Source organism: Monodelphis domestica, chromosome 1 (genome assembly GCF_027887165.1).
Source record: "Monodelphis domestica isolate mMonDom1 chromosome 1, mMonDom1.pri, whole genome shotgun sequence".
NCBI lineage: Eukaryota > Metazoa > Chordata > Mammalia > Didelphimorphia > Didelphidae > Monodelphis > Monodelphis domestica.
In genome coordinates, this window is record NC_077227.1 from 228977240 (window position 1) to 228995595 (window position 18356).

The 18356-nt window shown below is 31.5% G+C and overlaps 1 protein-coding gene across 6 annotated transcripts in view; it reads left to right on the forward strand.

Moving 5' to 3' along the window:
• Positions 1-17079, forward strand: part of RPS6KA5 (ribosomal protein S6 kinase A5) — a 201727-nt gene extending 184648 nt beyond the window's left edge. For all 6 annotated transcript variants that reach the window (XM_056810522.1, XM_007472595.3, XM_007472594.3 and 3 more), the window contains 2 exons: positions 687-850; positions 2697-17079. In XM_056810522.1, coding sequence (XP_056666500.1) covers positions 687-850; positions 2697-2933 — 401 coding nt within the window. In that variant the 3' untranslated portion in view covers positions 2934-17079. The remainder of the gene's footprint in view (positions 1-686; positions 851-2696) is intronic.
• Positions 17080-18356: the final 1277 nt, after the last annotated feature.

Consider the following 18356-nt stretch of genomic DNA (forward strand, 5'->3'; position numbering starts at 1 on the left):
AGAGGAAAAAGAAAAGAACCTGTATTTTGAAATATTTATAACATAATTTGTGGTGGCAAAGAATTGGAAATTAAAGGGATGCCCATCAATTGGGGAATGTCTAAACGAGTTGTAGCATATGATTGTGATGGAATACTTTATGTTATTAGAAATGATGAGCAGGTTAATTTTCAAAAAAATGAAAAGCCCTTTGTGAAATTATGAAGAGTGAAATGAGCAGAACCAAAAGAACATTATATAAAGCAACAGAAATATTGTTTGAAAAATAACTTGTGTATGTCCACCTCTAGAGAAAGAATGGATAAATAACTGTAAGTAAGACATAAATAAGACAATTAATTTGATATCACCATTTAGTGTTCAAGGAAGGACTAATTTCAAATTAAAATGTGATGTTTCAGATTTGAAGACTTGTAAATTCCCTTACCTTACATATTATTTGGATTTATGTCTGGTCTTATATTTACAAAATTTCAAATACAATAGAAATCTTCCTTAAAACTAATTATTTGGGCTTTCTGTTTTGTCTTATCAACCCAACTAGACTATAAGTTCCTTGAGGATAGAACTTAGGTCTGATTTACCTTCGTATCTCCCATAGCACTGAGTATAATAACTTGCGCAAAGTCACCACCCTCTCTGTTGAATTGTATAAAATAAAAAAAAACTTTCTATATTTCTATCAGGACTTCTTACAGTGGATCCCAATAAAAGACTTAAAATGTCTGGCTTGAGGTACAATGAATGGCTACAAGATGGCAGTCAGCTGTCTTCAAATCCTTTGATGACTCCAGACATACTAGGATCTTCAGGAGCTGCTGTGCATACCTGTGTAAAAGCAACCTTTCATGTAAGAGCAACTAAAGTTTGAAATAAATTTATAGTCAGATCTTACTGTTAACATTATATGTGGAATTCTTTCATAAATATGGGTTTATATAACATGTTCCCTACTTTTAAAATAATGTATTTATAATAACACCTAAAATTTGTTTGGTGGCTTCAATATATGCCAACAATATTGGCAATTATACATGTTTAATGGATCAGATCTGGTTCCCCATAGCTCTTTATCAAAGAATCAAAACAATATCAAAGGAATTTCAAAATGTATAAAAGCTGAATATTGACTTTAAAATTTCATAATTCCAAGTAGCAACTTTAAATTCTTTATAATATGACTTCTCACAGTGGAAACAGAATCCAGTCTGTTTCGTTTAAAGATGTAAACATTTGTATTGAGACCATGTACTTAATCTATGCTAAAAATAAAGCCTTTCCTTCAATAAATGATTATTTTATATATACATATGTATGTATATATATATATATATATATATATATATATATATATATATATAACATTCTATAAAATGCCAACAAGAATACAAAGGGAGTAAACAATCCAAAACCCACCATCAACTAGTTTACTAGTTGGGAGTAGGGGGTGGGGGTGGGGAGGTTTCTGTGCCTGTTTCCATGTGTGTATTGTAGGTGGTTCAGTGGATAGAGTGCCAAACTCAGAGTCAAGAAAACCATTCCAGCTGTAGGACCCTGGACAAGACCCTTGACCTTTTGTTTGCCTTAGTTCTTTCATCTGTAAAATGGAGATAAGAAAATTGCCTACCTCACAGGGTTGTTGTGAGCATCAAAAGCCCTTAGCACAGTGCCTGGCACATATGAAGTGTTATATAAATGTTAGTTACTTTTATTATAATATATGATGACAATAAATAAATTTTCAGCCTTACAGGAAATGTGTGTTATGGTGCTGTGTATATACAGAAGTACTGAACAAATGTCAGTAATTCAGGAAAAACCAGTGTTGGATCAGAATAGTCAGGAGCAAGAAAATAATCTAAGAAGTCCTCTAAGGAAGGAGGATGTAGCATTCCAAGCATATTCACATCTAAGAAATATAATTGATGTATGGATATTGTGTCTTCAGACACAAGGTTTGAACTCTGATATTTGTGGGCGGACTCTTGACCTAGCCATGCTGCCTTTGTTCAAGACAAACTCATTAACATTTGGTGCCCAGTCAAATTCCTTTGTAAAAGTGCGGGTTGAAGTCAACAGGCCCAAAAGGTGTCATTATTACCATCCCGTCCAATCTGAATTATCTATGCTTTGTTATGTATTCACTGAGCACCTCCCAAGCCACACTGAAATAAATTTGGAAGGCAGCCCATGATTTTCTCTCTTGGCCTTTGCATTCTCACTCTTGATATTCTTATCCTATTTTCTCTCAATTCCACGTGTTCCATTAGCTCTCACATTTTCCTTTAATTTTCTTACGAAGGAGAATGTCATAGGGGTTCACGCCTTCCCTATCAAAATTACTGACTTGTCTGTGTCTCTTATTCTTCACCCATTTTCTCAGACTCCTTGCTCCTTCTCGAGCCCCAACCCACAAAGGAAAATTCTTTTTATAACAGCCGCTGGCAGGCAGGTTATAGAGGAGGACAGACTAAACAGAAGAATAAAAGGATGAATGTCAGGGTAGGGGAACGTGTACTGAAGAATAGAGAAATGCTCCTGGGAGAACTTTATCCAGGTAGCCTCCATCTTCTCATGACATACAAGATTCGAATGCCAAAGTGGTGGACCTTGCTACAATAAGACATGACTTATTAGTGGAATTTAAAATATTAAGATAGTCTTACTCTAACGCATATCATTTTTATTCCCATTAGGCCTTCAACAAGTATAAAAGGGAGGGATTCTGCCTCCAGAATGTTGATAAGGCTCCTCTTGCAAAGAGAAGAAAGATGAAGAAAACCAGCACAAGTACAGAGACCCGCAGCAGCTCCAGTGAAAGTTCTCATTCTTCTTCCTCTCATTCTCATGGTAAAACTACACCAACAAAGACACTGCAACCTAGTAATCCTGATAGCAATAATCCAGAAACCATCTTCCAGTTCTCTGACTGAGGACTCTTACAGTGGTAGGAAGAGAATTGGTGACATCCATCACCTTTACTTCCCCCAGTTCAGAACTGAGAGATGTTTGTTGATTAAAAAAAAAAACCTGCCATGTCCTCTTGCTCTCATTTGAATTCTGCCTTTTAATGGATTTCTTCTAAATAACATGTTTGGTTTGTCCTTGTCCTGTTATTCTGGGCCCAGTATATTACTGTGAATAGAGCTAGTATTAACACTGTTTGGAAATCAAGACTAATACAAACAGTACTTTTCTTAAAAGAGCAAAGGTTTCCGTATATTAAATTAGAGATTTTTCCCAACCGTTTAGGTTTGAGCTGCTTACAAAATAAGTCTTTATTTAGATGTCTGCTAACAGGAATTGGCCTGTGCTAAGTAAAATGTTTCCAACTCTGGATGTCATGGGGTTTCAAAGAAAACTTTGCACCCTTTGCATAGTGACTTACCAGTGAAAATGTCTGATTTTTCTTAAGAATTTTGTGATGAATTTCATGTGTTGGATATATTTGTTTCTTGAGGGAAGGTTTTAATTTATTGTTTCTAATTTGTGGTTACAGATGATGATAACCTGCAAATGTAAATCTTTTTCTAAAAAGGATTCAAAAACATATGATCCCACACTATGTATTTGGGATCCATATGAGAAATGCATGTTAAACTATATATGTTTTTAATTTCACACTGCTCTTTCCTAGCAATTTGTTTTAATGGTTATTGCAATATGTTAGGGTACATTTATCTCTTTTCTAAGTCATATTGCACTTTATGAAGGAGTATAACAAAATAAAGCAGACTGTTTTATAAAGTGCACAGATTATACCACATGTACTGTATTTTAACCATTTTTTCCATTATCTACTTTAACTTACACCTCACATCCCTCTTCTATTTTTCGTATGCAACAAATAAAATAGGCCTAACTATATGGTGAAATCGTAAGCCACTTATGCACTGATGTGAGGACAAACTAAAGGGAAGTTTTACTAAACACTGTGCTTCATAACTGTACACTGTGTTGTGCTACAGGGAGGGATTTCCTCCTGTGGTAGTTTATTATGTATATAATTATTTTAGCATCATAAATGTGATTTGTTTTAAAACATTTCAATTAACTTTTAAAATGAAAAACATTTTATAAATTTATGCAGAGCACTTTTATTGCTCGAGTCCTGAACTAATATGGAAATCTTAAGTGCTTAACTTTTTGTCTTAAGAAGTTTCATTAAGAGCTTGCTGCATTTTAAAGTAAAATAAATCCATTCCCTATGCAAAAAAAAAAAAGGTTATAGGAACTGTAGTTAGATTTTATTTTACAAAAAAAACACAGGGAATTATAAAGACTCTGAAATTTGAGATTAACCATGTTTGTAGGAATTATGTGTAGCAAAGTCAAGACTAATGTGTTTTTCTGTGGTTTTTTAATCAATGATAACCTTTTGAGTATTTGGGAGAGGATTTGGGCATGAACTTTATTTATTACTTTCTTGATGGCAACATCAAAGATAATAGCAGCATTAACTTTAGCCTGATGTGAATACTGAAATATTGCACTGTTTATGTAGGAATATATTTAATATTAAATCAATATGTAATTGATGTCACTGGGAATTAAATGGCCAATATTGATATTTTCAAAATATTGATATAAATTTTATTCACATTTTCTTCTTAAGAATCATTAAGAGTAATTTTTTTTGTACTTTTGAAAGAGCCCAGTGGTTTCATAATTCTTATTGAGTCAGGGATGGTTATTTGTATACTAGGTATTCAAGGTCATAATGGGAAAGCCTAGAATGAATTATCACAATCCACAAGCAGTTCACAGAATATGCAAATGAAACACAAATTTGTACTATTAATTAAAATTCCTATTAATAGCAACAGTTATTCTAGAGGTAGTTCTTTTTTTTTAACTGCACAGCAAAGTAGTAAATAAGGCAATTGCTATACAGACCTAAAGAGATTTTTCTTGAGTAAAGGAAAATAGTTAAGAAAAAAGTTCAAACAATATCCTTTTGGTTGTGGTTGGATGTGGTTGATGGTAGTTTAAAGTAAACATTAGAAACTGATAAATATAATTTTTCTTTATTCTGTCTTCTGATGGAAGAGCTTTATAGAGATAAAATAAGCAAAAGACAGCACTAATGAGAAAGGAATGGTTAAGTTAAACCACAAACTAATAACCCACTTCTAAATGATCAAAATTTACTATAAGAAGGCTTCAAATTAAGTCCATAATGATGCCTTCCTTTTCAAAATTCTCCCTCTCCTAATTATAAATACCAAAATGTCACTATTTAATGTATTATGCTCTTATAATTAGTGCCATTAAAATACAGATTCGAACTATATTATGTAATAAGTTACATTTTGAAATTCATGCTTTCAGGCCACTGAAAGAAAAAACAGTTTTCCCATATGCAAAATGTTAAGATGAAATGACTGCCTTTTTTCAATAAATAATGAAAATGCATGTGAACAAACCAAAAAGAAATACAGGTGTACCAAATTACCATAAATGTGGCATATAGATTTAGTCCCACACCATAATTCCTACCAACTCCACCCCTGCCAACTCCCATTGCATTTTTACTAAATGAATGTTCTTGTTTGGGAAATATGCAACTTGACCTGCTTATAAGTTCTAATTAATTGGGACTCTATTTTCTTTTGAAACTTAATATCAGTGATTGAGATAAAAGGACAAAGATGATACTTTAGGAAAGAAACTAAGAAATTGAAGATCAGCTTTTTAGCCTTAAAGAAATCATGATTCTTCAGAGTCTATCATTATTCATAAGATGAGCTCCTTTTAGTTGAATAAATATATATATTAGATATAATGAAATTCATTAACTCCTTCCAGTAATTATGGGTCACACCTCTAACAGAGTAAGTTAATAAATTATATCTCCATTTTCCTGAAACATTTCATGCACATCCTAATATGCCTGCCTTGAATTCCAGTATTTCCCCCTTGAACTTTGTCTTAATTTTAATGCTTCTAATATTTCTGGTGACTACATAATGAATGCTTTTAATTGTATGAGAAATTATTTTAAAAGACTAGTAGCATTGTAATAATTTTATTTATAGAAGACAAAATTTATTTTGAATGTCACATTATTTTAAATATATCCTCAAATGTTATTTTACAAGAGCATGACTACGATTTAGTATGTTCTTATTCACCTCTTTCAGTTAGCTACTTTAAAAATTCAACAGGAAACATGTTTTTATGAGGGGACCATTTCTAATTTATTGCTCATTTCTTTTACCCAGGATTTGTTAATTATTCAGTGTGGTCTTCTTTTGGCCAATAATAAAAGAAAAGATTTGTTTAATCAAATTCCTAGTAATTATTAACTCCTAAATAGCTAAGTTTATTTAGGGTGAGCCACTTAAATTATGGAAAATAATGATCTTGTAAGTGAATTGTATTACAGTGTTATTAAATATCTTTTCATTTTAAATAATTTGTATATAAATTTGGAAGTCATATTACTAAATCATATTGGAATTTGCTATTTATTTCCCTATGATAATTAAATATATCTTTCGTATGTGTGTCCTTTTCTTTAGGGAACTGGCTCTTAAAAAATTAACAGCAGAAAATGACTGAATCAAGAATTTTCTTAGGAGGCAGTTTCTAAATTGTTAGGGCTCAAGGAATGGAAAAATTAACATTGGAAAAGAAATGTTTATCAAGATACTCCAAATATTCTTAACCCAAAGAAAAAAGTCTCCACAACTACCTTGTAGGTTTTATTCAACTGTTCATTTTCCTAATCAACTTCACCTGAAAATATAGACATACTGAATATATCCCCAAAAGATAGTTTCTTTATAAATTGCTTTTGGAAATGGATCTCAAGAGGAAAGGAGCAACTTTTTCACTGTAAGAGCACTTCACAAACCTGATTTCAGTCATTCTCTATAGCATTTTGACTTCTGAGTTTTAGCAAGTGATTCTTTCTGGCCTTTATCCTTTTTTCCATTTCTTTGTTCCCAATTGTATTTTTAGTGAGGTGCTTGCCATTGCACTTCGTTTCCTTGTCTAAAGTTGTTTGTTCATACTATTTCATGAATCTGGAATTTGGCCAGATACTGTTGCTCCATATGTTGCTTCTGTTAGACTTAAAATGAACATATTTTTTTGAACCTAAAACTTAAAATCAACTGTTTCCTTTTTCCAAAATCTCAGTTTTTAAAGTACTTTTTTCCTTTGAATTTGGTACTATTCCAGAGAACCTAGGACATGTAGTTAGACTATAAGAAATACAGTTCATACAACTATTTCTAAAATATTTGGCTTCTTCCTACCCATGAAGAATAGGTGAAGATATTAAAAAAAAAATAGTTGATACCTGTAATTCTGCTTCCTATTTTTACATAACAATATGTGTAAGGACCCAGATTTATATGTGAAAGCAACATGTATTTAAAAAAAAAAATAAGGAAAGCTCTTACTGCTTAAGATTGAACACTTCTAGTTTTTTAAGACTAAAAGAAAATGTTAAAGATTTGAACATGTTAGTGGAATGCTTATATTTTAAAGATAATTGACTAGTATAGTGTAGGTCAAATGTGTTTCTACACCTCTGGACATTGTGGCAATAGTATTTACATTTGGTTCATTTTCTTCTTGTTATTAAGGCTCTTCTTTGTGTACTTTATTTGATTTTTACAAAATCTGTCATCTCACCAAAAATTCATTTTCTTTTTAGATCATTCCCTAAAGGTGTTTCTTTTTCTTTTTTTAAATCCATATCCATTTTTTAACTCATCTTAGACTCAGCCCCCCAAATGTATTTTGAAATTGCATTATTCAGGAAATGAAATGTGAGCTTTATGAATAGTATTCTAGTACTTGATTTCCTACAATAAGTTGAATTTCAGTTTGCGGCAAAGAGGTATTTTTTTCAAAAATAGACATATTGCTTTGTAGTGTTATCATAGTTTTTCGTAACACTTCATCAAGCTTTAATAAACCATTTTTCCAAAGATTTTCAAGTGACCTGTTTCACAATTATTTTTCATCCCACTAAGGGATACTTGGGTACTTTTGACATTTATGATTACATTTTATTTCAAGGCAAGAGATTAGATTAGTAGTCATTTAAAATTTTAGTGGCTAATTGTATGATTCTATTATTATTGTTATTATTACATGTGACATTTTAATTTTTTTTAAGTACTGGTATACATTATGGAGTTTGAAAACAGACATTTCCCCCTCCTAATTGACACTTTGATATTTATGCTTGTTCAGGTTCCACAGTGAATTTGGATAGATTATTTTTATATGTATTATAAACACATAATCCAGTGAAATTAAAATTAAAGTGCAAAATAGTTTTTGTTTTGATAAAGAAAATATAAAGGTGCTATTTTGTTGAAAAGGCGTTTGTTACAATCCCCAATTGTAAGAAGTCCTTTTTCTTTAAAATATTGCATATTTTGTGAATTTAAGAAAAAAAGGTATGATAGAAAACCAAATGAACATAACATAGGAATTTTAAGTCTTTTAGATTTTTAATTTGAAAAAAAAAAAAACAGTGCCTTTAAACTTCTACTTAAAGCTCTATATTTTCTTAAACATTGTGTTTTTAAAATTAATTTTAAAAGAATACATTTTAGATTACTAGAATTTTATTCTATGTAACTGTGTAAATTCTCCCACAACCATAAGCAAGGATGAGAATGTTATTTTAAATAAACTTTTCCATTCATTATGTCTTAGCAAAAGTAAGTTAAAAATGGTTGGACAGAAGCATTTTTGTGACTCATAGACCACATTGATAACTAAGAATAAGCATATCCATTGTCATTTTTACCACATTTTTAGTTGATTTTTTTCACATTTGTGAGTGAATTTTCTTTTTTCTCCCAAACATTTTTCTGTTGCCCATCCATGTCTTAAATTTGTGCCACATACACATTGGCTTGACTGTGCTGATATTTCACCATAGTGCATTGTCCGCTTCTTGTTGCTCACATAGAAATTAAAATTTATGGATAAGTAAATAATTTTAGAGACCAGCAAATTGGCAGGAAGTTGAAGATGGCAGCTTTTCAAAATGGTTTTGAGTTATTATCTTATTACTAGAGCTCTAGTTAGCTTTTACTGAAACCATGACAATAAATTTATTTATTTATTTTAAAACATATGAGTATTCAAGGGCTATTCACAACTTCTATACTGGCTCAATGAAGTGATTATCTTCTAAATAAAGACATTTAGGCAACCCTTTTCCCCATTTACCTGCCTAGTAACACTGTAATCAATGCAAATCAAAGCAGGAGGAACTCAAATGTATTTATCTAGGGGCAGTCATTTAATCATCTTGATGGACATGTCAGATATCACCTTTGTTTTAGGACAATCTAGGAAATGCTGACTCAGTTTGCAACTTTTTTAAACCTCTGTTAGGAATGCAGTGTATTTATTAAATGCTGTTATTTCAAAAAGGTTACTTGGTGCTATCTGTGTAGAACTTCTTGTTGTAATGGATCAGACTATTGTTTGGGATTTTATACATTTACACATTCAGGAAAGACCAAGAGAAAAGGTTATGTGGTTATGTTCTAATACTTAATGTGGTTATGTTATATAACTCCAAATTAAGACACAAATGGCCTAGAAATGCTTGTGATTTGGTGACCACAAAGCTTTTGTTGTTTGGAATGTTGTGTAGCCCATCAAAGACTAAAATGTGTTATTACACTTTACCACTTGACTAAGGAAGGTATAATCACTTATCAGGAATGTTGTCAAAAGGATTCATTATGTAGATTTGGAGGTAAACTAAGTCATTTCTGAGTTTCCTTCCAATTCAAGTTTCTATGCTGCCAAGATGAATGTTTTTGAAGAATAGATTAGTTCCCCTTATGTGGGCATCTACATTATAAAAACATCTCATTTTGCAGCATTTCATTTGATTGTTTGAAATCAAATACCAAAGAGTAAAAGGGTAAGGAAGAAATCTAGCACCCTTCACAGAAGCAAACATGATACATGGCCACCCCTAAATCCAAAGGAAAAAAATATTCTGACTATAGCTTTCTACTTTGACTTCAGCTTATAAATGGGTGCCTTTTTTCAAAATAAACTATGAAGCCACTTAGAAATTGCTTTAAAAGACTAAAATGGCTTACAGTTGTTTTATTCCAGGATTTGAAATTGTCACAACAAAAAATAGAAAAATATATAATTTAGGAATTTACAATTATTACACACTTAGTAGATTAGGGTAGAAGTGTAAAGTATTTTTCCCTTGATCATGGTTCCTTTCTAATTCAAAAAGGTTATCAGATGGATTGATTTTATATAATAAGGGCAAAATAAGTACCAATTTTGTAGTTTTCTGTCCTGTTTCACAGAATCTATGAATAATAGTACTAGGAGGCTAGAAAATTATTTCAACTGGTTGGACCACAGAAGTAAGTTTTATTCTCAAGGCACCTTAAAAATTCTTAGCCACCTGTTGCTAGCTAGTCCCTCCTGAAGTACTTCCCATTTAATAGTTATAAGCTATCCTGTGGATGAAGCTATAACTATTAAGATATAATAAATTTCAGTACATGCTATTCAGGGAATATCCACCTCCACACTGCCTTTCTTTGGCATCAACTCTGTTTTAAAAATAACTACTGCTAACACTGGGGAAAATCCTTTGCTACAGGCAGAATTTGAATTTTTTTGTGAAAATGTAGATTTTTGTCCCTTGCAGAGAAAGTCTGAAAATTTTTCTCTGGGCTTTTGAGCAGTATTAAAGTATTAAAGTGGTATATACTTTAAAGGGGGCTACCTCTTCTTTAACAAGACTGTTATCTCTATTACAAGGATTAATTATTTTTGTTGCTCTCAAATGAAGGAGATGCTAAGATGATTCCCCAGATTCACAAGCATATTATTTTATTAGTGCTTTTCTCATATCTTTCTTCTCCTACATTTCTGATAAAACAGGTTTGTGTGTGTGCATGTTATGTCAATATCTCAGAAATGTTTTTTTATTCTTCTAGTCACTTGCAGCAGTTTCATTATATCAAACATAATACGTGAAATAAAATAAATATTGGATTTATTTAGAAATTAATTCTTAAAATGTTGCTATTTGCAATTTTATAATTTTGTCCCTTTTAATAATATTTTCTTCCTTTGCTCCAACATTATATCTAGTAAATGTTTTCTCTTCTTTATTCTAAGTGTATATATACCCACTAGTTATAATTTTAATTATTTCAGTAAAAAATTTCAGTAAAAAAATTTTTTTTTATTAACTGAGATGACTCATGAAATCCAGCTTTTGTTAATGAAAATGCAATAGAGATTTAAAGAAAAAATTATTTAGGCTTTGTATATACTTCAAAATAATTTTATTTAAAAAGTTAATATTCTTTATTATTTTATACAAATATCTTTACTTGTATTGGGTATAAAAGTCAAGGATTTACAAAATTCGAATGGCAAATGCTTTAAAGATATTTTAATAGTAAATGTATAAGATATTTCCTTAAAACATTTAAAGGTAAATTTGTTGTTTATGGGACAGCATAAATATATTATTGCATAATTAGTAGAATCACAAGTAGATTTATTAAGAAAATTGATAAGCTAAAAAGATGGATAAGTACACAATGTAATTTATATTCTATTGAATCACTATTTCTGATATGAATATACAGATATATAATAGTTATATGTTTGTATAAAATAACCAAGTATAAGTTTTCTGGGTTTTTTAAATTATAAAGTGATTGCCTATCACATGTAATCTTGAACTCAATTTTGCTCTTCTGCTATCAAGTCATTATGAATATACTAACTTTCAGAAGCACTCAAAAGATTTTAATGATATATTTAGTTGAAAACAAATTTAAAATGGGTTAGTTTAGGCATATGTGTACTTAAAAATCTAATAAGTTTTCAGTCTGAGTGTATGTTTTGTGGTTACAAGAAGAAATCTTTGAAAATTAACTTTTGTAATAGTTTCATGCTAAGTTCAGGAAAATAATGTATACCTGTCATATGCCTCTTCCTCTCCTACCCAAAGGTCAGATATTTTCTTCAAAATACAGAAACACATTTGGGAATTTTCAATATCCAGCTGACTATGTTAAAGTACTAAATTTGGATGACCTATAGTTTAAAATAATGGAAGCTAGAAAGGAGAATTTAAATATCCAAATGATGTATCTGGCTTTGAAAAAATCATTTTAAATTATACCTATCATTTGTAAAAAATATTTTATTTTAAAAGTATTCAGATTACCAGTTGGTGCCTACATCACCTAATTAACTTGTAAGAAACATTCCTGAATTTCTCATCTATTTATGTTACCATATAGGAACCTATCTTTTAGAATGAATTATACTTGAATAAAAATATGATTAGGCTCTCAGCCATGTTAACTTTAACTTCATTAAAATAAACATGTAGCCCAGAGTAAAAAATTATATTTCACAAAGAAATTAAGCCTGTAAATAACACAATAATTTCCAAAAGGCCGTAAGAGAGATTACAGATGATAAAACAAACATCTTACTGAGTGTTCCCCACACAAATGAAATTACAGGTCTTGGCCTTAAAAAAGAAAAATAATTCATTAAAAAGTTTTAAATATACTTGTCATTTTTTAAATGTTTTTCTAATCATGTTTGATTAATTTTCACTTGGTTCTATTTTAAAAATATAATGAAATTTTCTCCAAATACTCTTAGCATAAATAATATCCTTCACCTTCACCTTCACAATATCTGAAATGTCTTAGTCCTAATGGAACTAACTTTTTAAAATCCATGTGCCCTTCATCCTCTTTCTTATTTTTGGTGAAGCAATCAGAAATATCAAAATATTAAAGACAAACATATTTTGTTTCATAATATAAATCTCTATTTGAAGAATAGGAAATATAGAGAGAAAAATCTCAGCATCAAATTCACTAAAAATGCACTTACATCTGCTTGACTCAGTTATGATAATTCAATCATTTGACTCTCAGCTTCCCCTGCTGAGAATGCAAAACAAAGGGATTGTATCTATAAAGTTCCTTCCAGTTCTGACAGTTCATGAATCTACCACATCCAGAATAGCACAGATTTCATTTTGTGAATAAAATAAATCAATGCTCTCTGGAGCTATTCTAAAAAGAAACTAATACAATTTTGAAATAGACTAGGTTATTAGTATATGTATATTAATATCTGCCATTTTTTTTCATTTTTTGGTCCTTGTGCCATCATAATTACAATCCTTTTTTGATTACTGAGAAAATATTTATTTTTACTTTGCAACAGACCTCATACTTATTCTCTCAAGTATAATTAAAAGAGATTTCTAACAATCTTTCAGAATCTAATCATATTAGTAGGGATTCTTTTTACTGTGCATACTTAACAAAGAGTTTGATCAAAAGAATAATAATTATTTCCAACACAGGAATAGTATATAACTAATACTCCCTAATTAGAAGACTACTGGAATTTACTTTTGTTAAAACAAATTTCTTTCTGTTTAGAACAGTAGTGTGTAGCTTTCTGATAGTGCAATATTTACCTACCATTCTGAGAGGAAGTATATGATATCCCAATTAATGACATTTTACATTTTCAAAGTGCTTTTAAATTACTTGTTACTAAAATAGGTTTTAATTTTAATAGGCATCTAAAATAAACATATAACAACTTCCTTATAAGGCCCAGTATACCATTAACTAGTTGATTGTCCATAAATACAGTCATAGGCCATCAAACTGATAAACAGTTTGAATGAAATTTCAATTGAAGCATCACCTCCTAATGAGATAGTATTGATAATGTATCTTCAACTTTTTTGTAATTTAGGCCTACAAAATTTCATATTTCTAACTCTAAGATCAACAAAATGTATAATTATTTTATGTGTGTTCTTTGAATCATTTAAAAGAACACTGAGAAAATTGGAGCACTACTTGTTTTAAAGATGAAAGTAGAGTTTTAATAGCAAGCTTGTCATGAATTCACAAATTGTAATAAAATGGAGATTATTTTACTTCCACTTCACTAATATCAAATTTGTGCCTTTGTTCAGATTTTAAATATTTTGCTGATCTAATTAAAGGTGATTAGCAGTACCCAGCTTACCTTTAAAAAACTTGTCTTTTATAAAGGATAAAAGATTTCCTTCCAAAATATTTTAATAATATCTTTCTTTAGTAGGCCTTAGCTTAAACTAGAACCAGAATTGCATGATGTGATCTTCTACTATGACAATTCTATGAATACTCCTGAAAATTTCATGATGCAGAATTACCTAGTGGATAGCATTTTATGCTAAGGATGTAGAGAAACTCCTTTGTATTCTTTGTTCCACCATTAACAATATGACCTTTGGCAACTCCCTTCCAACTCTGATTCTGACAATCTCCCTATGCACTGTTAGGCTACAAATTCATATCACCTAATGATGAGGACTGTTATTGAAGTACAGATTTTGGATTTAAGAATACATTGGTCACTTCTATAAAAAGTTTCCTCATTTGCTAAAATGAGGGGGTTAGACTAGATGATTTCTCAGGACTATGTCCCTAAAAATTCATGGAAATGGACTTGACACCTTTTGGAATCATAAACATGTTCCAGAAACATGATATGGAAAGTATGGTAGAATCCTGGGACAGGAATGATAGATAAAGTTGTCAACACAAAAAAGAAACACACAACTTGTATATGTCCCTTTATCAAGACAGTTCATTTCAACATATAGACCATGAAAGGTTTCAGGGACAACTTCCATAAGGTCAGCTTGGGGAGCTGGACTCTTAATGATTTGAAAGGTGCCAGAGATATGGAAGAAGAGCATCCATCTCCAGCTATCTTTCTCACCTTGAGGATTTGTGTCCATTTTGGTCAAAACTTGTATTATGTTGGATTATATTAACACTCATACCATTGACTTCTATCATCCTTCATTAATGGGGAGTCTACTCGAGCAAAGATTCTTTCCCGTAGAGAACCCAAAGCTGGTACAAATTATGTGAAACATAGATATCTTAAGAAAAACACAGATATCACCACTAGGAAAGAGACCCAAAGACTGAGGCTACAAAAAATAGAAATTAAATTCTGCCTCAAGTTACATAAGTCTTGTTCACCAGCTAGAGTAAAAGAGGAAAGAAAGGAAAAGAAGAACACTGTCCAACATAGACTGTCTGTCATCAAAAGAAATCCATTTTGTCATCTTTGGGGAATCATGGTATGCTCAGGTACTACAAGTTTGGTTATGGATGAAAGAACTTTATATTTTCTATTTTTATTTCATTAGGATCATAAAAACAATAAACTCTTCATCCCAATAACATCTTGGGAATGACATAATTAATCTCGTTAAAATCCAAACAACCTTTTTCTGTGTTGTAGTTTCCATTTTAAGATGGATTGGAGTCTTCCTAATGGTAATGGACAATTGTCTTTCCCCCCTTCTTTTTGATTGTTTTAAACAGCTAATTGTACATTTGATTCAAATCTGCAATACCTCAAAATAATTATTCAGATAGCACAACCACTAGAAAGAGCACTAGATTTAAGACTAAGGAAAACTGAGTAGTACAATTCTTCCACTACCAGCTATCAATCTTGGGTAAGTCTCTCTGAGCCAATGTGTATCTATAATGTGAGGCCTAGATAATCTCTATGACTTCTTCTGGCTCTGAATTCTATGATTCTAAGATCGGCTATGTCTGTATAACAAAAAGCAAAATATGTTTAAATCCCCCATTTAAGACTTTTTTCAGGCATTAACATATACTTGTGTTTAACCTAGTTCCCAGTTTGGGGATTATGTCTTTGACACTTGTCCTCTTGGTTGCCTGAATAGCTGTGTCTTTACCTTTCTATCAAAATGATAGGAACATCTAGTAAATCCAGCTCATCACTTGGTCTGTATATATTCTACTAATTAAGACAGATTGCTCAGCAGCAATCGTGGTGATCATTGATTCTTTATGCCTGCGTTTTCTTGTTGACTCTGTACTATCTGATTTTTCCACCTTAATACTATGCCTCCTCCATTTCTTCTACCTCTTCTTGCCCCAACTCTGTACATGAACTGCTTTGATTCAAGAGTTGGGTACCAAAAAAAAAAAAGCTTAGTTCAGTAGCCTAAAATGATATAACTGAGCTCCTAGATTGGAAATTGCTTTAGATATTGCTCATTTTTTTCATGTTTAAAGTTGAATGGAGGAAACTTTATGCAAAAATCCATTTTAATATTTACAGTGGGTCTTCTTTGATAAAGACTTTGGGTAGAACTGATAAGGTCACGAACATATAATTAATATTTCAGCATGTTTGTTCTAAGTTATAACTCTTTGTAGAACCCAAGACAGTTTATGCAATGAATAAAGTTATTCTATATATCAAAGATCAATTTCAGTTTCTATCTCCCTCCTATAGGAAACCATTTTATTATTATAATTATTTAATATATCTATGGTGATTCTTCTTTAAGAGAGTGACTTAAACATTTAGTCATGAACTTTACTCATTTCTTGGCCTAAGATTTATATCCTTTATATGCAAACCTTTAACTATGGCAAGTCACTTTTTAGGACTGATGACTTCTAGCTGGGCTAGAACTTTAAGGTGTTAATTTATTGTGTAACATTGAACTTTGGTTCTTCCAGAATTATTTAGAAAACAAAAACTTCCAATTCATTTCAGATTTTTTAAAATGTACATATGCTCAGCTATATTAGTGTTCTTTGTTTCATTATGATAATAATCAGCACTGCCATTAATTTAAACTATACAGAGTTAAGGATTTTTATACTATGGATTATTTATTGACAGATTTAAAGAGTAGATACTTGTCTCATTTGTGAAATGCATGTATTTTTCCCCTCATGTCTTGAAGTTTGTTTCTCCTTTGTATAGGCAAGTACTGAATAAGTTGTATCAACTTGACAACACATGTATCAAAAACTAGAACACGTATTGTAGACATAAAATGTGTTTTATTGCTTTTGAAATTCTGCTAAAAAGCTTTATATGTGGATTTTATTTTTAACAAAGCAGTAAAGGGCTTACTTTTTACCAACATCTTATGTGTATTTGTTCTAGCTGAAAGAAAAATAATAAACGTGTCAGTTCCAAATACCTGAAATCTCTCTTTTTCTTGTTATATCACTCACATTATGGTTCAGTTGTCTGATTTATTATAGAGACTAAGCAGGACAATTGATACTTTTCCCTCTTGAAAGACTTGGCCACCAAATTATCTTTCATTTAAAACTATAATTATATGTGACTGATTGAACATTACTAGGTTTTCTGTCATTGGCACCCACTGAGCATGCCGTGCAGGCCTACCCACTTTAACACATCTGCTCTGCCCTGATGGCAGCGGTGGAAAGCCGTTTGCTGGGGTGAAGAGGAGCACTTGGGTCAGAGTGAGGAGAGTTGAATTTGAATCTCAGCCCTAGCACTTACTAGTTTGGGGACCATCATCAAGGAAATCTCCCTGAGCCTCAGTTTCCTCATCAGTAAAATGCAGATGATAATAATGGCATTTCTATTGCACTAAAGATGTCTTCTTAATTATAGCAGCTATTTCTATAAAATGTTGAGGTTAGTAAATTACTTTACATGTATTATCTCATTTTATCCTTATGCCCCTGTGAATTATTATCATAGGCATTATTGTCCCCATTTTAAGGATGAAGAAACCAAAACTCAAAAGAGGTTTAAGTGACTTGCCACTAAGTCACATAGCTAGTAAATGTGGTAGAGATGAGATTGGAACTTGGGCTTTCCTAACTCCAAGGCCAGTGCTCTCTCTCCTACTTACTTTATTTAGGGCCAGGTAAAATGGGTGTGATCTCTCTGCTACATCATAACCCTTCAGCTACTTGGAAACACATTAGGTCTGGATTGTTTCCAAAAGAGCAAGGTAGTACAGTCAAACATGGTGCCACTTACCACTTTGTCCCCTTGAACATGTCATAACCTCTAGGGCCTCAGTTTCCTCTTCTGTAAAATAAGGGTTTGAACTGAAAGGAAATCCCTATATGCTCAAAAAAAGATGTTCTTCAGGTTAACTATACTGGCTCTTTCCATCATCTTTCCCCTATCTGGTCTGTTGAACCACGTTCTCTGTGACTCTCAAAGTGGCTATCAACTAATCTGATCTTCTGATACATTAGATACTAAATAAAGGCCCCATGGCCAACAGGCACATTTAGAAATAATTTGTCAAAGCCAGTTTTCCATTAAATTCCTACTCCTACTATGGAGATAACCCTGGAGTTCTCAAAGGCTTTGCCAGCAGCGAACAAGTTGATACGCCTTACCCACGTGCTGAATGTACATTTATAAGGAACATGGATTGTTTTATTTTTATCTTTTTATTCTCAGCACTATTCCTGGCACATTGT